Here is a 22,001-nt window from a genome sequence, read left to right as displayed (position 1 = left end):
GCAGTTCACTTTATCATTGTTTTGATTTACTTGATTAAATGGCAACCTGAACAAACACACCAGCCCTCTGGTCCAGCTGGCCTCTGACAAATCTGGCTCCACTGCTGCTTTGGGCTCTAGCCTTGCTGCTATTGCCAGTACCTGCTAATACCGGTACCAGCTAATACCAGTACCTGCTAGTACTTGAATCTTTCTGTCCTGTGGATGGAGAGAAACTACAGAAATCAGAGCCTGCTTCCTTGAGGATTGCTCCATCTACAAGTATTATTAACATTTATTAATACCAGCAGCACCGAGGTGGAACCAGATGTCCTTGTACCAAAAGTCGTACTGATACCATATAATGGAAAAACAGCTTTGGATGGCTTGTACATCATATATAATTAATACCTGTGGGGCTTTTCTGATCTAGTGTGTGCACAACAGGTATTAATGGGCTGTCTCCATATCGACGTTCACTGAATATGAAGATTCATGTTGTCAGGATGGGAGAAGAAATTAAAAACTCATCTTTGGAGGTTTTGGTTTCATGTCTTGATTTGGAAATGTGACCGCTGAGGACACACTGACATCAGTGAACGGAGATGATTACCGGACCCTCTCTTGACCTGGTTAGGGGCCGGATGCTCCACATGAAGTTTTATTAGAAAACTTTTATTCGAAAAATCTTTCCATTTGTTTTAATAGTAAGTGCAGTTTATGATGATGATGATGATGATGATGATTATTACCCGTGGTGGTACAACTGGACGTGAACAGATTTGTGTGATATCTGCAGACAAACTCCTGACTGCGCTTTTACTTGTGTCTTCTGTTTCATTCATATATCTCCAGTATGCTGCTGCGCCTCTGGAAGATTTACTGTAGATTTATTGCTCGACTGCACCGCATCCTCTCTCTCTCTTTCTCGCTCTCTCTCTTTCTCTCTCTCTCCTTTTCTGTCACTTGGTGCTTACTGTCATTCCAATTCACTTTCTGTTGGTCTTTATTTTCCTTTGCTTTACACTCCATCTCGGCACTGACTTCCTCTCCCTCTTTCTCCTCTCTAATTCTATTCATGAGAGGCACACACTCCATCATTCTGCCTCCCTATATCTCTGTCTGCCCTTCATTTTCTCTACACCTCTCTGCACCAGAAAGGGAGGGGGGGTGAGGGAGAAAGAAACAGATGGGGGATCTGGTGGAGGGGGGGGGGGGATGGACAGATTAGGTGACAGTGATAAGCGATCGATCTCAAGGCCAAACAGCCCAGGGAGGAGCCCTCCCCCCCCCCAACCCAACCCCCCCACCCTCCTCCCTCCTTTACCTCTCCTTTTCTTTTACGACTCCTCGTCGCTCTCTTCTTTCTCTATAACCTTTGTTCCTTTCAAACTGACAGGGGTTCATTAAGGATACTATCTGTGTGTATATAAGTGCATGTTTGTGTGTGTATGTGCGCACACACACACACAAACACTTTTGCCTGTCTGACTAGTTGATCAGTCATGAAGGATCGCTCCCAGAGGTACCCCTAAAGAGCTTTTAGTGGTTTTCGATCACAAGCATACACACAAAAACCCTCATCAGAACTCTAAGTACTTGGTTAGTAATTGTTAGAGAGTATTTCAAACATGTTGGATCATGACTGTATATTAATTTTACAGACTGTCTTGCATCCACCTCCTCACTTGTACCCCCCCCCATCAGTCCAACCCTGCCCCGCCCCGCCCCACCCCTGGTGACTCAAAATATGCCGGCCACAGCATAGAGCCCCTAACGAGCTTGTCTATTGATCAGGTGATGGTCTGTGTCCTGGACTCCAAATGGATCTTCAGCCACTCTTACCAGACCTTTATGGGGGCTGTTATGGCCCCTGCCTGATTACAATAGAAGCACTTAAAATGCTCAATGCCTGATGTTTTATGCAAGAGCACGCTCAGCTTCAGAAGTGTATGTGCGTTATATTACAACATTCCCCAAGCGGATGCATTTCACTCTGTTTTCCTCGCTGCTGGTGTTGATCTCGGATGTTTGTCGGTGGTTGGCCATCACGCAGTTTCTAATGTGTAGTGATGATTAAAATCTGAGGAGCTCTACTGGATGAAGGTTCACGAACTCTTATTGATTGGCTCGGTCCCATGTTTTGCATTAGTTTGTACAACTTATGCATGTGTGTTTGAGCACATGAATGTACAAATATGTTGGTGGGTCCACTGGGATAAGGTTTAATTTAAGGCCAACCAACTGTGACCAGGAAGCATGTGGAAATATTACCCACTACCCCTTTCACTGCCCCCTTCCCCTCCTATCACTTCCCCAACCATGCTACAGTACATTTTCCAGTAAATGTGCTTTTCCAGTCAATCATTTTATCCAATGTTTATTCATGATGCATCCATTTCAAATATTTCACCATTCACACGGAAATATGTGGAGTCGAGGCTAATGAATTAGAAACATTTGCGTGTGTGTGTGAGATGTTTCCATTTTATTGCCAAGCGAGTTTGAAGCTAACTTTGGATTTGTGGACAATAAAAGGAATAAAAATTAGGCCTGTTTTCATCAGCTGTATCGGAGTTAGTAAAATACGTGATGCATATTTTTATTAGACGACGGCTGGAGTGGCAACGGTATGAGCAGTTATAAGAAGAACAGATGAAAACCAGCTTAAACTGGAGTGAGGGCTTGGGTTGCGTGCTATCCAAAGACAAAGAATTTGGGAATACTGGGGACGATGCCGGCACCGAAAGCAGCCGGTCAGTCACATGAGTTAAAGATTAAATCATCAGAGCTAAATAGAAAAAGGGGAAAATCCGCTCAAGCGAGTGTGAAAAACTTTTTCTTAAGGAATTTGAGGAAGTTTTCTACCACAGTACCTCAAAAATGTGCATCAAAGTAAATGAACCGCTTGGATCCATGGCTGTCTCCTACGTTTGCTTGTGTTAGGTGAGAGAGTGCTCCAGTTGAACAGAGTCCTCGCTATTGTGCTCTCCCTCTCTATAAGTTAGTGTGTTGTCCATTTGAGTCAAACAGCATGAAGCCAGTGTCTGATACTGATATTAAAGCGACCCCTGTGTCCACCCCCACACCGCATGCTGATGTATGAACTGCAGAGATGGTCACATCAGATAGCAACATGTGATTTTCATTCCCGTACTTTTCTTCTCCTGTCAGTTACCTTCTGACATTCTCACTCTTTCATAGTCATATTTGTTTGGCTCAAAAGCCTCATGATATTCTTTGAAATATGATGTTTTTTCATGAGAGAAATACAAATGTTTATCTTGGATTTTCTTCTTTACCTTATCTTGATCTGTCTTTTTCTCACTCTCCTTCCCCCCCAAAAAAAATCTGCCTGATGTTTCTTTTCCTGTAATAGAAACAAAAGGTCAGCAGAATTTATGGGAATTCACGTTGTTTCTTTTTTTTTTATCTCATTGCTTGAAGGGTTAGTTTCCAGTTGAAAAACAACAAGGTCGAGATACAGCTGAAGCTGTTAACAGCCGTGGATTGTCAAAAAGTGTAAAACACACACACATACACACACAGGTGAGGATGTGAGCAGGGATTAGTGTGTCAAATGGATTGTGTTTGAATGTTTCCCTGACACACGGGAGGTTTCAGCCCACCCTACTAAGCATACGCTTTTGACTTGATACGGCTTCTCCTTGCACGCATAAACATCCACACAGACCTGACTTATGTTTCAACTAGGACATCTCACCCAGGCATCTGTGTGTCTGCATGAGTGTGTGATGAAGGGGCCCCTGCTGTGCCCTGATGGGGACATCAATACCAGGCGGTTTAGGCTTTCGACACGCTAGCTTGAGAGTGTAGAGAGAGAGAAAGAGAGAGGGAGCTGCAGGTGGAGTGAAAGACGAGCACAAAATGGAGGACGGACAGAGAGGATAATTGGACAGACTGATCCTTGCATTGTAAATGTAAATATAGACATGTTGCTACAAAGCTAACGAACTTAAAAGGTTAACCAACTTATAATATATCAGTTCAGCCTATTTGAGATCATTGTAATAATACACCATATGTAGCATATGCAGCACGCCATATGGTCTTAGTTTTAGCCGTTAAATGATAATATCCGTATTTTATGATACCAATTGATAGTCATTTTACTTTACGAGGTCTTACCGTGACATGTGGTGTATGTGGAGCATGTTGTGTTGAAGCACGAGGGCCTGACAAGCAGCTCGGGTCCGAGGATGGGAAGGAGACAGCTGGAGGGGGAGTGAATGTTCAAGGATGGATGGATGGACTGGAGTATGAAGAAGGCAACTGCTCTAACTTTAGACCACACATGTCGGTAAAACTTGCAAAACCTGTGCACAGCATGTCACCACTCGCTGTCACAGCCCCCCCTCCTTTTGTGAGTGTTTGTGTGCGAGTATATTGGGGAGCATTTCTGTGTTTGCCCAATCTGACTAGAGTGCATAAATAAACAGCGCAAACGGGCTGAATCATTTGCCACTATAGCAAATCCTGTCACAGTGTTGATATTTCATTTTCTTTCCAGAAGCTTATTGTTTCAATTTCCTGCTTTGCTCTGTGAGTTCAAGGGTTCGTGAACTCACAGTTGGGAGTGTGAACAGAATGTAACTTGTGCCCACATGGACATGACCTGCAGACCTTGTTTCAGTGCCAAAGCCTTCGGTCTTCCTCCATAGGGGAAATTCAACTAGGCCAATTATTTTGATGGCAGAACTAAGCAAGAATTTCTATTACCAGAGAAATGATTTGGGAAGAGATTTCCGTGCGTGAAAGTGTGCATATTGAGTTTTGTGTGTGTGTGTGTGTGTGCGTGTGCACTTCCTAATGGATGATTTGGAAAGGGATAACTTTTCCCTATGCGAATGGTGAAAGAGAAGCAATAACAGACCCAAAGATTTTGGCAGACACACATATGCACATACAGTAAGGTCACCTCCCACGCACATGGCTTGCTTGTAACACTTACCGCCTGCAGCCCGCTCTCCAGGACGGCAGAACAAAGGCACCCAGAGCATCTTTTCGCTTGTCTGACGCCTTGCAAAGCTGTTTTAAACTGACAAGAGTTCCTGCTCTGTCAAAGCAGGTCTTTTCAACAGAGCTGATTCTGGATCAAAGTCAAGGACGAGACTAACTGTTCCCACTCCGGAAGGTTCGACTGGTCTTTCCACAGAGAACAACGCTGGGTCTTGTGATGGAAAGAGTAAAGGGAAGGTGAAGTTTCACTGTTGGTACAAAGTATAAAGCAGTCATGTTTTCTGGTGGACATTCACACTAACAAGCATTAGTTTTGTGTTTACTTCTCAAATCATGTTTGCTTTTATTAATTCGGTCTAGCAACTTACTTACAAGATGCAACAAAACTGGAGTCTGTCTGTATGTTAATATTGAACAAGGACCGTCTGCAATATCCACAAAAGTGAAGAGACCAAGGTTTCAGTAATGTAAGCCATTTATAACGAGAGCTACACAAGGACAACTGCAAACTGACCCTGAACTGTACACTTTAGCTTTTGAGGGATGTATGTGCACATGCATGTGACGTACACTAGTATCTGTATGCATTAAATGTGTGTTAGTGTGTACCTGAGCGTTTGCATGCCCGTCTCTATATTATCAAGTGACCTTTGCTGCTGCTGCAGGCATTGCCCACAATAAGACACACAACCCTAGTACCCAGACACACCACTTAACCCCCTGCCTGGGACCTTGACAGCTTCTCCATGGGAGGCTGACCCTGAAGGTCTTGGAAAATGCTTTGTTCATACCCAACACACACCACACACACACACACACACACACACACACACACACACACACACACACACACCACACACGCACTGGCTGCATTAACGCAGACTTAAAGACCTATGCATCCTGTGTATTAGCAGAGAGGCCCATGTGTCCGCCCTCCACTGACAATAACACTGTTGATCCATCTGGAGTTACAACACCGGCTCTGTCCTTCTGCCCGTCTGCTTCTGCGTATCTCTCTCCGACATAGTTCATGGCTCTTAAGCATGTAAACAAGTTTTGTAAGGTAGTAGGACAAGGCATTAAATTGATTTCATATGAATAACATATTGGACATGTTATTGTCTTATATTTGAATGCATCTATGACATGATTTAGAATAAGTGTTGTCTTTTTGTTTTAAAGGTTGTTCTAATTTTTTTTAGCCATTATATACATATTACTGATGATTATTTATCAAGAAAATGTCACTGCCTTAGTATTTTGTGAAAAAAAAACAATAGTCTACAGTGCTGCGATATCCAGACTAAAGAGTTAAACATTGTGATAAAACATTTTGTCCACGTCGCCCTCCACATGCTTTACATTGTATTTATGAGCGTCGTAAATCAGTGAATAAAACAAGCAGCCTGTTTGCAGCTCCTCATGTCTGCATATGCCTACACATGAACCATATGCAGGACTATGTGGGCACGCAAACGCGCTCGTTTTGCAGATGTGCGGAATTACAGAAATATTTTATATTGTCATGGGACAGCAGACGCTTGTTTGGGGAAAGTATGCTCGTACAGTGTTTGCTGTGGAGGCAGGTTATGAAAGACCTCCATCATCTCTCCATAACCATCCGCTCTTAAAACGCTCTGCCCTTTTACAATCAGCAGATGCACAGGATATTATGTCCTCTTTTTTTTTTTTTTTTCCCCCCCTCCACGCCACATCAACCGCACCTCTTGTCTGCCAGATCTCCGGTTCAGTAGCAGAGTCATAACACTGCAGATGCTGGTGAACCGGGATTGTTCTTAAAAGTCATGACTGAACTCTAAGGTTATTAAGTGAGTGGCAGAGCAGCCCCTGTAATCTAATAGTAATTACACTGATGAAAGCATTAATTAACTCTTTGCAGGGGAAACTGATGCTTTTATCTGATTTGATGCGTGTGCCAAAAATAACGCTGCACTGCGATCACTGTTATGACTACGGCAGGTGTATTAAAACTGTTGCAGTTAATGGGCAAAACATGTCATGATATGAAAAAGTATATTGACTTCATAAACTTGTAATAGGAGCACCTCTGGAAAAAAAATAAACAAAAATCTTCAACACAGAGCGAGTGAATTAGCCTATTCTTAATTCCTCTATGATGTAAAATGCCAATTTTGTACTGCATTTCACTGCACAGCCCACTTGTATTGCCCGAAGACAGTAATTAGAGTATAAATGAATGGTTGACACACACTATCATCTCATAATGGGAACAAGCTCAATCCATTAAATGAAATACTTGCAACTTTCACGAGGCGTGGGAGAGACGGAGACAGGGAACAAAATATGTTATCATGAAAACAGTGAGAAAACAGGCCTCAAGCGAACATTAGCGCTAGTAATCCCAGTAGCTTCACAAAGTAATCTTCATAATTTGTTAAAATACAATATGTTTGTAATGGAAATGTAATTTGTACTCTCTGAACCATCAATGAAGACTTGTAAGTTGCTGCAAGATAAATGGTAAAAAGTTAAACGTGTCATGAGAGTATCATTTTTGGAAGGTATTCTCGCACGCACAGAGGAAGGAAACTGTGAGGTATTTTCTCATGACAGAGGCACAACTGCAACTGATCTGTCAGTAAAGCAGTCGTACGACAGATAAGAACCATTTGGCTTCCCGTTGGGTGTTATGTATCTAACTCAGCCTAACGTGCATGCTCTGAACACATGCGCGCACACACTCTCTCTCTCTCTCTCACACACACACACACACACACACACACTGTCAGTGGTTTGTGAACTGTGAAAAGCTCAAGGGTTTTATGAAAGTGGTGACATTATAACATCCTGACACAGCTCCATGGCAACCTACCTTGAAGGTCAGTGTGTGTTGGCCCATATGCTCTTAGTATATGAATATGGGAAAGCCATTGTGGGTCCAGTGTGAGTGCATGTGTGTGCGCAAGTCTTAGTAATCAGTGCAACTGGGTGAAAACTGTGTCCACAGTGACCGCACAAATCCATGTTTGCGTCCTCTTTCATCACAGCGGTTCACCCTGTGCTTCTGTTGTCTTCTACCCACATGTTTACCCTTTCTGTTCATCTCCAGCTTTTAAACCGTCACACACACCTTTCTTCTCTTTTCTCCCTCCCACTCTGAATCTCTCTGCCTCCCACATGGTATTTTTCCTTTTTTTTTGTCCATCGTTTTATGCCAGGTTTCCTACTCATTTCACTCCTCCATCCATCTGTTGATCGTTTGTCCTGAGAGGCAGAGTGAAATGGAGAGTGGGGAGGGGCTTTCATGGCAACAAAAGAAGAAAAAGTGGGTTGACCATTATAGACATTCTTCAATAATGTGCCATATACTGTGAACACGTGACAGAGGGCAACTGAAGTGAAGGGGGGGGGGGGAGGGAGTGTAATAGCCAGAGACAGAACATGTAGCTTCGCCGTAGACATCTTGGCGTTTTGCGACTGGAGTTAATCACATTTGGACGAGATGGTGGAGCTGGAGAGAAGCGAGTGGTGGATCTGACGGAGGGACTAGCGGCCAGGGAGAACTGTCATGCACCGACATCTGACACTCAAAGAGGCCACGCCCTTTATTATGCAGAAAGAAAAGGCAGAGCCAAAGGCATTATGTCCACCTTGTTCTTGTTGATATGCTATCTCAGGAAATATTGGAGGGGATCATTTCTGCAGATTTGTGACAAACGTCCACTGGGACTCAAGGATAAATTTAAAAGATTTTGGTGGTCAAAGGTCTCCGTCGCCTCGCATGAACAGAGGGTGTCAGGTACGCTTTAAAGGAATTTCATCAAAATTTGGCACAAAACATTCAGTCAGACCCAAGGATGAACTGCAACATTCAATGTTACTTTGGCAGGCGCAGGGTTCACAGCCGTATAACCATAATTCCCTTTTCCAAACAGTTTTTTAATGGGCTTTTTAGATGGTTTCGTTAAACAAACCATCTGATGTCTCGGGTTAAGTAGTTCCACTCAGCAGTAAAGCTAGGTTTGATCACATGTTGACCCGGTCACATTCTCAGCTATTATGTTGTTGTTGTTTTTTTGACTGCTTCATCCATTTGAAGAGACCCATGTAAGCCAGGCCTGCACAAGTCTACGGACAGTGCACCTAAGCAAGGTCTTGTAAATGAAATGATCTTCTGTAGAGTTTGGGAAATATGTAACTGCTTCATCCGTGTTGATGAGATCATTAAGTCTCATTTGAACTAGCCACATTATGCAATGTTTACTGTTGACAAATCCAAACATGCACCTGGGAATGTTAACTTGTATCTGTGTTTGCACATCCATGTTACCCTACCTATCACATTGTTTGGTTATGTGAGCATTAATTGCTGCAGACACATGCCACTTTTACCAATGATGTGGTGTGTGGTGTGTTTATCCAACCCGCCTGGCAGCTATTTACAGCTACAGCTGGGGATTTGGAGCTCAGTGCAGGTAATGGAACAAAGAAGAGATCAAGGTTTCAGCTCCGTCTGTATCACATGTCCTTCTCTTACTTTGTTACGAGCCGTTTTCATTGGTGCAGTTTTCTCCCAGCTGACAAACAACGCCGTCACTATAAAACAATGACTTATGATCAATGGCAAACACGCCCCCCACCACACACACACACACACACACACACACACACACACACACACACACACACACACACACACACACACCACCTTAATTGATATATGACCAGTAATTGACACTAACTGCCAAAATGTGACTGTGCATAAACTCACTTGCATCTAGCGTCTCACACACACACCTACCCACTCTTGTCCTGGTAAACATGTCGGCACGTACAGTATTTACAAAGGGATTGAAGTGAGTTTGGGGGCAGCTATAATTCAGGAGAATGGCCTCATGTTCTGACAGGATGTTGGGGGATGTGTCATTTTTCCCGACTCCCATGGTGACGGGCGGAGACATAAAGAAATCCTTTTACACACACATACTGTAGTCAGTCATTCACTCACATACAGTATATAGCTGACACACATCAGTGTTTCATACCCATAAAAATGGTTGTTTGGCAGAGTAGAGAGAAGTAGAGCTCAGAGGAAGTATCTGTCTGTCTTTTCTTTTCTCTGGTTTTCTTGGACTTGAGCTGCAGCATGCTGATGTAGACTACATCAAACACTGACTGGAGCCCTACATCTCACTGTTTCACTCCGCACCAACAAAACAGAACAAGAACTTGTCTGTCGCTGCTCTTAATTCATCATCTCCCTGGGGCAAAATGAACACTGACAGACATAAATGGCAGAAATGAATATCGTAAGATCACAGTCAAGGGTGGCAGTGGCGGTTGTGGTGGTGGTGGGGAAGGATGGAGAGATGGACAGAAAAAAAATGGAAGGGTCAATGAAACTGGATGTGAGAAAGAGAGATGAAGGAATGCATGGGTAGCTCCTTGTGTCCTCACTGCTGACAGTCAGTATATTATACAGGCCTGACCACCTGCTCTGAATGTGAACACCCACCATAAAGCAGCAGCAGATGGACACAGTAAAATGACCAGCAGCAGCAGCAGCAGCAGCAGCAGCAGCAGCGATGGGCTCACATGTGTGTGTTTGTCCATGAAGACGGCTACGTACATGTCTGATAACTATTAAAATAAGCCTCCATTAAAACACACACTCCATCCTTCCCCAGTGTCCCTGGGGCCATACCAGTAATATGTGATACTTTATAAGTCTGATGTCTCCGTGTCTTCCTCCTGAACCCCCCCGGCACTGTAAGCCTATCGGCCAGTTAGCCAGGCAGGAATGTGTCTGTCAAGTCATGTAATAACTCACACACTTGTCCTCTGACTTCACTGCTCCTTCCTCTCCCTGCATGACTCTTAACAGTAAGTATTTTGGAGTTTTGGAGCTTTGAAACGTTAAGGCACTTAAAACGTACTGTACGTTTTTTTCTTGTGATACAATACTTGTACACGGTTTGATCACTGTTACCAGTACTGGTTTATTATAAATTCATCACTACAATCAGCAGTGAAGGCTTGATTTTTATCACTTTTCAAATTATAGTCATGTTAGCAGTGTGAACGTAGCAGAATCAGTTAAACAGCTACAATTGCCCTTAACTGCCTAAAGGGTTAGGCGACTTCTCCTGTGACAAAATAAATCCCAGTTGTTTGACTCTAAGACTATTTGATATTTTTTATTATGTCCATTATTTGTTCAGCTCCCTTGTGTGCACTCGTTCTATGTTTACACTTTTGTTTCCAGGACCTTGCGAGAGACCTGTTGTTTCTTCCATCTTTAAAGGGTTAAAACTTCTTGTAGAGACGGCTCTATCGGAGGCCTGCCTCGACCAGCAGCAAGGACGTAAAATTAATGCCGTATTTCTCTTTTTGCCTCAATGCCCAACCGGAAAGAGTGAGAGCAAAACATCCCGCACTTGTTGCCCGGATCGTCACATTGGCGTAATTCAGGAAACATGGCGATTTCATGTTAAGAACGGAATATAAATATCAGTCATTAAGAAAATCACGGTGCGTGCAAGAAAATAATGACTTCTCTTGCAGAAATAAACAATACAAATGGTACAATTTGGGGTATAAACGTCCCTCAAAAATCGGCTCAACTTTGACCACCAGATTGTTACCAATATTTCAAACGATTTAAATAATCCATATAAACTATCAGCTTGTTTACCACCTGTTTGTGTACTTGTGTTTCTTGTCCTTGTACGGTTGCAGAAATCATCCTCTTCCACTGCAGCGGAACTGTCCATTTCTCTTTCCTCTATTTTTTTTTTCATTTTTCATTTAATCTTTTGGAGTGATGATTGAGCCCTGTTACCGTCAAGGTTGCGGCACAGTTAGCGTGACTGAAAAACTGTCTGTTGTGTATTATCAGCTGTAATATGAGTACCCTCCGGGGTGGTATCATCATCTTATGCCAGTCCTCCAGACAAAGAGAGAAGAAAAAAAATGTTTTCCACCTGGAGGTTTCTAAGAAGAGTATTGCTGAAATGTTTAGCTGTTGAGGAATTTAATTTTACAGTCGAAATGATTGTGGAGTGAAAAATATTGGACACAGTTATCTGTTCTTTCCTTGCTCTCCGTTATAGTCTGAGGCCATCAGTAATAACAAGGTGAATATCTCTTTGGGTAGAAGAAGTTCTTTGCGGACTTCTAAGAACAAACATGATCACTTCCAACTTAATATCCGTTCTCTCTCTCTGCCCCTCTGTTTCTGTCCTCCCTTTCATCCTCTGAGAACAAACCATTCGTGTGTAAGAAGACCACTGCTGGAATTATTGACAAGTGTTTGCGATGTAGCGAACGTGTTGAAAAGTCCTAAATAGGCCGTGGCGCGTATGTACGCCACACACAGTTCAGGCAGAGTTCATCTCCTCTTGGCTGAGCGTATTTTCCCTTCAGACCAAAATCAACAAATGATCTGTCGCTTCAGCAACTTACGTACATACATACACACACACACACATACATACACACACCGCCGTATAATATGCTCAATAGGGATATACAAAAAAGTTATGGGAAAAAAATGTCCTTTTTAAGTCCCAGTGCATTTAGTTTCTATGTTGCTGTGATTTGATTTATCAAGCAAACGGAACATTGCCTGAGGATATTGCATTGAAATTATATCAGATGTATGAATTTCAACAGGGAGAACTGAAATAACGTAAGTAGATCTGATTTAGGGTCACAAGCGGGACAGCGTGAGCAAGAATCTCAGACAAAGGAGGAAAAAAGGGGGAAGAGAGTAACAACATCCAGTGAGAAACAGATACAAAGATGATCTTTTATGCTCAGGTAGGAGGCTTTGACTCGCTCACAGCTGTCAGCTGTGTGCAAACGATACCGTCTTGACAGCTCTTGTCAGTTTCTGAAGAACATAAAGTACATTTGTCTCAGGATTTTCTAGTCAAACAAAAAAGTTAATCTTATCTGGGTTTCGTCAGTGTGAATTCAATGTGTCCATTCATGGACAAATGTCCATTCATGTTAAAAATGTTGTCATTACAGCTTTGGAAGCTGTTTTATCCACAGATGGCTGAAAGCAAATCAGCTCTAAATGGGCAAAAGTGCATTTCATGCACATATATGGAAACGGAAGATTGTAGCTGACGATGCATGTGAGAGCTTTGGAAGCAGAGACTTTGGGGCAGTTTTAATACTTAAGCTGCCGTTAGCTCTAAGTCACAATTAGCTTCCAAGCTAAATAAACATGGCTGGCTCTTTCTGCTTTTTTTGAGTCAAAAAGAAGTGATGCAGGAGAGGAAATCAATTTTCCTACTTTAAGACATCTATTGTGAGTTCTTGGAAAGCAAAAAAAAAAAAAAAAAGCAGTTTTTGGATGAAGCATTGCTTTAAGGTCTGGGTTTCAGAAGTGATTTCGTGTTTATTTGCTTGAGCCAGACAAACATTCAAGAGTGAAATTTTCCCAGTCCACCAATCTTTCCCCGCTCTAAACAAGCAAGAGATTTCATACAGGATCACTTTAATCCTCTGATATCATGTGTTAGTAATCCACGTCTGCCTCTCCTTCTGGGTGGCACCTTTGAGTGGGTGTATTTAGAGAAGCTGCGGCAGCGCATTGAAAAGTTCCTCTTCCTACTGAATCGTACTTATTCAAGTCGTGAGATGACTGGGATTGCTCTCCGCTTCTACCTGCTGCTGCGCTACTCTGGCTTTCCTCCTTTTCTCTGACTTTTCTCTTTTACTCAGGTTCGCTATCTATCCCTGTCCTTCTTACTTTCTGTCTGCAGCCACTGGCGCACAGCTCAGAGAAGTGGCTGATGGGAGTTCATTCTGTGCAGAAGTGTGCACGTGCGACCATGGCCTGTGCATGCATGTGTGTACGTGTGAGTTTGTCTCTCTGTGAGTGTGTGTTGAAGTGTATGCACAGCAATGTCACTGGGCTGTGTAATTGAAATGGAAATGAGCCAATCAGCGACTGCAGTGGTGTGCCACCTTACCCTGCATTCACTTCACTGTTGCAGCTCTTCCAAACTCTTGGTTTGTGACTCTGTATTTGTGTACACGAGTGTTTCTACGTTTTTTTGTTGTTGTTGTTTTTTAAGTGTGTGTTTGCGATGACAATTCTTGGCCCTTCAGTTGGAGCCCCAGGGGGCCTCGAGGAGGCAGTGTGAAAGTATAATCAGCTGGTAATAAAGATTATCACTCTTTCTCTCACTCATTTACTCACTGATGAACACACACACACATACACACACATACTCATACACTTAGACACCCACTCTGTCTGTGCCCAGCTGATTTTGCTGGCTTTGTGCTGTGACCCACAGCTTGCTGAGACAGCTGTGGCATAACAAAGACATGTAATTATCACCATTTGACAATTAGCCTGCCATTCAACTTTGCTCCTTAATTACCTATTTTACTGCTAGAAAGCCTCTGCTGCCACTCTCCACTTCTTCCTTCACAAGAATGGTGAAGATTCTTGCTTGGGATGCTGCCAGATGAACTGAAGAGTGTAAAACAGAGGGAAATGATTTTAGTGGTTGTGTGTGTGTGTGTGTGTGTGTGTGTGTGTGTGTGTGTGTGTGTGTGTGTGTGTGTGTGTGTGTGTGTGTGTGTGTGTTGGGGGGGTATGTTATTCACTCCATCTGGACAATCTCTTTAGTGATTTGTACCAGCTTTCATCTTAAGAGTGTGGATAGATGTATAATGAAAAGGGTCGATGTTGTGCCACCAGACTTGTTTAAACATAAACACTTCATAAACTGCTTATTTTGTGTAAGGAATTATTAAGTCAGAATTCAGTAAATTTGTTCACAATTATTTTGTCTCTCGTTTTATTGGTTAAATTTCCATTCAAGTGCCCACGTGCAGAATTGAAACTCACAGAGCAGTGAGAGCTCAGATTGGCCAGTCTTTTATGCATTGTTTATATGTTAATTTAATTAATCTGCATCTTTTTAGAAACATACATATTTATCATAATTAAACACAGAGAAACTCTGGAACTATTCCTCTTACGCATGCCTGCACAAAACAGCCGATTCATTTTCTTTTTTTTGTTGTTTTTGCTCCCAAAGCACCCCAGTGTTACTGTTGCATCTCCCCTCATCAAGCAGTCCTGATTGGAATTCTACCATTGTCCAACACAGATGTATATTTGAACAACACATGCCCATGTTGTTGTGAAGAACAGCTTCCTCCTCCTGCTGAAAAATAGCAGCTGCTTATAGCACAGCAGCAGCTGATCGACGTTAGCTTCGCTACAAACAAGACACCAGCCGCATTTTAAAAACTCTCACATTAGCTCCCTAATAGCTGGGTTTGTTTAAGGACAGTAAAAACAGATTAATACCAAATACTAGACCAGACACAATCCAGCTCTGAATGTACTTGGAGAATATTTGCATCATTATGTCATGCACATATTGTTTCTGCAGAACCTGCTTTAATGATAAATGCACGGCTGAGTAACTCAAGCAAACAGTGTGAGCCTGGCAGTACTATCAGCAGGATTCAGTCTCTCCCTCACCCTCTTTTGGAAGCAGGTCCTCTCTCCCTCCCTGTCTGTTTCTCACCCTCACTGTCTTTCTCACTTGGTGCCATTAGCAGCTTCTGGCTGTCTCACTGCTGCTCCTTTGCCAATGTGCCAGGGAGCACACTGAACTGATAACACAAACCTAATGTATGTGCATGGGTGTGTGTGCACGCACATGCATGGAAGTGTGTACTGTGTTTGTTGCATATTTGTGTGTGTGTGTGTGTGTGTGTGTGTGTTTGTGTGTGTGTAACATGTTACAAATGCCCTTCCTGTCCCTTTTTATGTGCTCACTCACCCAAACATCCTCTGCTTCATTTGCAGTCAGGGCCACGAGCCACTATTCTGACTGCTGAGGCAGGGAGAGAAGGGCAGCTGAAACATCACACACACACACACACACACACACACACAAGCACGCGCACACAGACGCACATACTCGCACACACATTCACATTCATACATACTCCTCTCTCTCTCTCTATGACACACACAAACACACAAGCATGCGCACACACATTCATACACACTCCTCTCTCTCTCTCTATCACACACACACACACACACACACACATACACACACACACACACACAGAAGCTTGGGCAAGAGGATGAAAGGATGAGACCATTAAGTCAGTGACATTTTAAAGCAGTGAGAGAGATGCATGGCTCTTTCTGGACCTCCACAGACATGTTTAAAATGAGATGTTACAGATGAGCTCCTCCATGCCTTGCTTGTAAACACTTCACATTGGTATTTACCCTACATGGGTAAACACAGGAAGAGAAAAAAACATTTCATGGTAGCGCATGCTCTCTCTCTCTCTCTCTCTCTCACACACACACACACACACACACACACACACGCACGCACATGCACCCATAAATAAATATACTGAGCATAGCCAGCTGACACAGATGAACACAGTAATGAGAAATGGCTGCGGTTAAATTTGCCACTTGATTGTTACATTAATCATTCAATTATACCAACATGGATTAAATGACAAGAGAACATGCCAAAAGTAGATTGCTGAATTGAAATGCAGTGTGTATATGTATGTGTGTGTGTGTGTGTGTACATATATATATATATATATATATATGCATGTGTATTCACACATACACAGTGATTTGATCTTAGACTATCCATCCTCTAGAGTGAGTAATTAAGTCACCAGAGGAGTGTGAAAAGAGAAGGGAACGGGGGGTGCATACATTTTATGAATCCATATCTGAGGGCCAATTACTGTTTTTTTTTTCTCTGCAAGTATTTTTGGTATAACGCCTTAAAATTTTTTTCTAAGTTTGAATAAAAAAAAATTAACGGACATTGTGTAAATGAGGGCAACAGAAAGAGGTCAACATGATGTGAGTGTACTACTTTGTACTAAGTATGTTAATCCTGAGGCTCCAGAGTCCTAAGAATAAAAATATTTCATCGACTTTGCTCCTTGTTCATGCTGGAGCGTGGGGATCTCTTCTGATAGAAGGCAGCCGTGGTTTTCAATTAAAAGTTTTGGTCTAAACTCTTGTCAGGTTGTGCTCTTACAGCACTAAAGACTCAATTAGACTCACACCACCTGGCTGCTAGGTGAAATGAGTCAGTGGCACCAGCTGTGTGTGTGTGTGTGTGTGTGTGTGTGTGTGTGTGTGTGTGTGTGTGTGTGTGTGTGTACATGTGCATTTTTGTGGATGGCCTTCAAGAAGAGTGTGTGATAAGTTAAAGGTAAGTTTACAGGTGTTCAGTGTTTTCTCTGTGACCTCCTTCTGTGACCTCAGTCGAAGACCTGACCACAAATGCGCACGCACCCACGCACCCACACACCCACAGAACTGCTCTCTAATTTAAGAAACAGAAAACTCTGTAGGTCTATTTTCAGGGGAAGTATTATTCGTGTAAGTCTGTGTCAAATATCTCTTAACTAGCTTAAATAAACTGGTTTTTCAGTGTATGTGTGTGTGTGTGTGCACGTGTGTGTGTGCAGGTATGTAAGCCTGTGACAGTGTGTGGCCTTTCGATGTATCTGCCTGTATGTATTGAAGCCCTTTGACCCTGCGTGGCCTGTTCTAGATCATTGCAGTTGTAAAGATGCCTCAGTGCACAGCCATCAGAGACAGCCGGCCTCTGTATTTTTCCTCTCATGACATTTACTGTCTGTACCTTCCTGTATCCCCGTCATCATTTTTACTTTCCTCTCAGCCTGGGTTTTTCAGTCTGAAGAGGAGATTTTTGTTTCTTTTTTTCCTAGTAATAGTAGGTTTTTTTTTTTCCCCAAGAGACCTTAAAAAAAAAGCAAACATTTAGTTCTAAGGATATCTTCTCAGACTTTGCTATCATTCAGAAGGCAGGTGTATGCGTGTGTGAGAGTAAATATGTGCTGCCTGGATAGATTTATAGATAAACTAACCTGCCTAAATTTATTGAAGCTCAAGGATGAGAGAGCGGGTGCTAGTAAATTTCCACACAACAATGACAGGGAGCTGAAAGAGCGAATCTGTTCTCCCTGCATATGTGCTGCTGAATTCAAATTTTATCTTCAATAATTGAGGGGACGTTCATGCGTCTTGTCGGATGCACTTTATATATTTGTAGAAACTCATTCAAATTCAGATGATGTGTGTGTTTTAAAGAGAAAAGGACACATTAAATGCCATAGAATGATAACTGGTGTCAGTATGAGAGAGGAAAAGTTGATTTTTAATGTGTACCAATACCTCATCCTAAAAAAAACCCAACCCTTTTCTTTTCTAACCAGATTCCATCGTGGAGACTACCACATCGACGTGTGCATAAACGACTACCTGGATGTCTACTGTCCTCACTATGAAGACACAGTGCCCGAGGAGCGGACAGAGCGCTACGTCCTCTACATGGTCAACTACGATGGCTACAGCACTTGTGACCACACCGCCAAGGGCTTCAAACGCTGGGAGTGCAATAGGCCGCACTCTCCGAACGGGCCGCTCAAGTTCTCTGAGAAGTTCCAGCTCTTCACTCCATTCTCTCTGGGCTTCGAGTTCAGGCCGGGCCGAGAGTACTACTACATATGTGAGTCCTCTGAATTATTACACAGAAACATGGGTGGATAATTAGAGGCAATTTTCTTTGGAAGTCAAAAGTCTCACTTTTACCTGATTGAGATCCTTCAGTGTGAAAGCAATAATAGAAAATGAAAAAAAAAAATTGCTTTTCCTATCATTTGGTAAATATATGTTGCAAAAGAGTGAATAGAGATAGAGAGACATCAGAAAGCTGTGCTGTTGCCAAGATGACATTATGATGCCATGTGATCCTGTTAGCCTGTAAAAGCTGCACAAAAGCAGCTGTGAAATATATGGTTTGATTTATATACGTTTAACACACACACACACACACACACACACACACACACACACACACAAACAGTCATGGTTTCATCACTTCATAGAACATTACACTGGCTTACTACCGCTGTAAAAACAGTCTCGAAAAGGGAACAGAGTCCTCACGACTGGAACTTTTAAATCAGCACATTGGCACCTGGTTACCACTTTAAACATGTTGAGCTCGTGCAAGTTCTACCTGCGATGGACCATCTGGTGAGATGGGCCAAAGCACACCTGACTCACCAAGCTGGTGATGACCCCCCCACACACACACACACACCTCAAACAGCTGTGACTAAACTGCGCAGGAGAGCAGAGAGAAAAACATTAAAAAAAAAAATGTTTCAGCTCTCAGTATACTTTTGTAGTTTCTGGCTGAAAGAGTCTGGTTTAAAGTTTAGTTTCTGTTTATACTTTCAGATATCTGCTTTATTTTACAGTTTCATGCTGGCTTACAGCTGTAAAAAGAGTCCTGTCGAGTTATGGCTGATGCAAACCTAATATTTCATGATTTGGCTGCTTCATAATAAAAGCTTTTAAATACCAAAATAATGGAGGAATTTATAGGAAGTGAAAAGTGTTTATCTACCGTTTTACAGCTGCTCCTTACAGTCACAGCCGTGGATCAACCCGCTGCTTTTAGACAAGGGCATTACCAGTTAAAGACACACCTTCAAGCGGGTAGTCCCGCTGTAATGGAAATGCAAATCCCTGCCATGCTGGGCTGACATGCCGAGTCAAACCGAGTCAACTCATGTGTATGGAAAAGGCCTAAATATGACTGTGTAAACACATTTCTATACCCCGACGTGAGGAATACCTGGTCCACACACACACACAAACACTGTTTCCCACCTATGTTTTCACAACTTTACTACTTTACTAGAGCTTTACTATGATCCGAGTAGACGCTTTCATGCTCCAACCTTTTCACACTGCTCTAATCACTCGCGCAAAAATCTTCCCTAAAATGGCAATGGAATTCATGAGGGAGTTAGATTCATACAGTTTAGAGCTTCCCATCTCTTCCCGCCGAGGAATATTGTACTCTGCCAAAACGAGTGCCCTCTGTTACGCATTATGTTACGCTCCCATTCATCCTGTATTAAATGTTAAGTTAACTGTGTCTTAGCATCGAAACGGAGTCTAATTGAGTTCATCTGAAGTTGAGCAGGACTTAAAGTGAAGAGGAAAAATTTCTGAGTTTGAAACGCGTTCACAGATGTGTGTGTGTGTGTCTGTGTGTGTGTGTGTACATGTGTGTGACCTGTTCGAGATATTTAACGTGATTTAGTCTGGTTTTAGCTTTAAATCTCTTTAAAAAAGTAAAAATCTTGAACCGGAATCTATTGGTTTCCTGTCAACCATAGGCGTCAATTAAAATCTGAGAACACTCTCCAGCTAAAAGAAATAAATAGAGATGCGTCTGTTTTTAGTAAAACATGGTCGTCACATCACTGTTTCTCTGTCTTTTCTTCCTCCCCGAGTGATGGCAGACAACAAGTCAGCTGAGCCGTGTGTTCTATACGTCGAGCTCTGTTTTTGAAATTACCAACGTCTTTTAAAGCAGTTTAACCTGACTGTCACCCTTAGACGTTTCATGTGGTTCCCCGCCTCTTCCTGCCTGCGCCACGGTAGAATAGAGCGATGGCTCGGAGGGAGAAAAGAAGAAAAACACACAAAACAGATCCTTGAAAATGTTTGCCGCTGTTTGTGTGGTGAACAGATACTTTTTCAACCTTGTCCATAAAACAAAGAGATACTGAGGCTTTTTGTTAGTTGTCTTTTTAAAAAGTAACCACATTTCCTGTGTGTTAATTTACAATGATAGTAAATGAGATGGACTGAAGTTGAGATGGGGGGTGGAAAAAGGTTATAAAATTCATCCACTCCTTCAAGTCTCTAACATTTTTTTTTCTCTCTCTCTGCTGAGAGATGTTTGTCCTAAGGGCTGGATTAAATTACACTGCGACCAACAGGGCTTCCATGGAACACATCCATTCGGTTGTAGAACGCCATATTGGCTTAGTGGCCTGCGGCTTCATTGGCCATTGAATGATTCTAGCATATAGCCTCTCTGGCTACCGTGGCGGATATTAAAGTCATCCACCATGAAGTCGTCTGACATGTGATTTCCCACTGCCATTGTGTCCACCCGGAATGCCCATAAAAAGCAAGAGAGATGTCTGCTGATGGATTGGACTTGCTCCTCAGTGGTCTGACTGAAGGGCCTCAGGAGTCTGGTGGGGCAGTTACATGATAACTACTACACCACTACTGTACCCATACATCTCCGTTTGATCTCTACCACCATCATCACCATCATCAGGAAATCTTCCTCATGCAAGCAGAAACACGCCAGAACTTTCAGGTTTCACCGGATTGCATCATATTTTGGGGGGTGTGTGTGTGTGTGTGTGTGTGTGTGTGTGGGGGGGGGGGGGTGTTAATCTTCCGAATTTGGTGAAAAATTCAAAGTTTCAACTGAGGAATAAGTAAGCAGCCTGCAAAATTAAATCACAACAGGGAATCTTTCGGAGACGAAGACCTAATTATTGAGTTTCTCTCAGGGATTAGATTTTGGCTTAAAATACTATTGTTATAAATATTCAGGAGTTTAATATGGTGAAAAATCAACAATTGGCTCAGACTTGATTAACTCTAATCTTTTAAAAGAGCCAAACTGAATATGGCAGCTGCTGGAAAGCTTCACGCCACTTGTTTGTGTGCAACAGGCAGGTCTGGTGGCAACAATGGCAACTTATGCTCATCTGAGTTAACTTTTTGGAGAGATAGCTCAAGTTCTAGTTCCTATTTGTACACACACACACACACACACACACACACACACACAAACCTGTAATTTTCAGGAAAGCTCACTAAAAGTTTGTCACTTCATAGTCTAGGGGGACACATCCATGCAACGTGAAGGAAAGGGACTCTCCACTCCACTCACTTCCAAAAAATGCCAGCAAAAATAAGATCAAAATATCAGTTTTTATTTTCAGAGATGAGCGGTTCCCAAAATCTGTAAGCCCTGAACTTTCCTGGCATGAAATAAATCCTGAACGACAGACATGTGGTTTAACCTGGGCTCCTAACTTAAAACAGGAGAAGAACACAAAGGGATTCTCACTCCTACTAACTGCTGTAGACCAAAACA

At 42.6% G+C, this 22,001-nt stretch overlaps 1 protein-coding gene across 2 annotated transcripts in view; it reads left to right on the top strand.

Moving 5' to 3' along the window:
* efna5b (ephrin-A5b) overlaps positions 1–22,001 on the top strand; it is a 97,056-nt gene that overhangs the window by 58,766 nt on the left and 16,289 nt on the right. For both annotated transcript variants that reach the window (XM_086206416.1, XM_086206417.1), the window contains one exon: positions 18,229–18,521. In XM_086206416.1, coding sequence (XP_086062542.1) covers positions 18,229–18,521 — 293 coding nt within the window. The remainder of the gene's footprint in view (positions 1–18,228; positions 18,522–22,001) is intronic.

The sequence above is a fragment of the Aulostomus chinensis genome, chromosome 6 (assembly GCF_037954235.1).
Source record: "Aulostomus chinensis isolate RoL2024-O1b breed Wild chromosome 6, RoL_Achi_v1.0, whole genome shotgun sequence".
Lineage (NCBI taxonomy): Eukaryota > Metazoa > Chordata > Actinopteri > Syngnathiformes > Aulostomidae > Aulostomus > Aulostomus chinensis.
The sequence above is the reverse complement of the archived record's forward strand: the minus strand, read 5'-3'. Positions and strand labels throughout refer to the sequence as shown.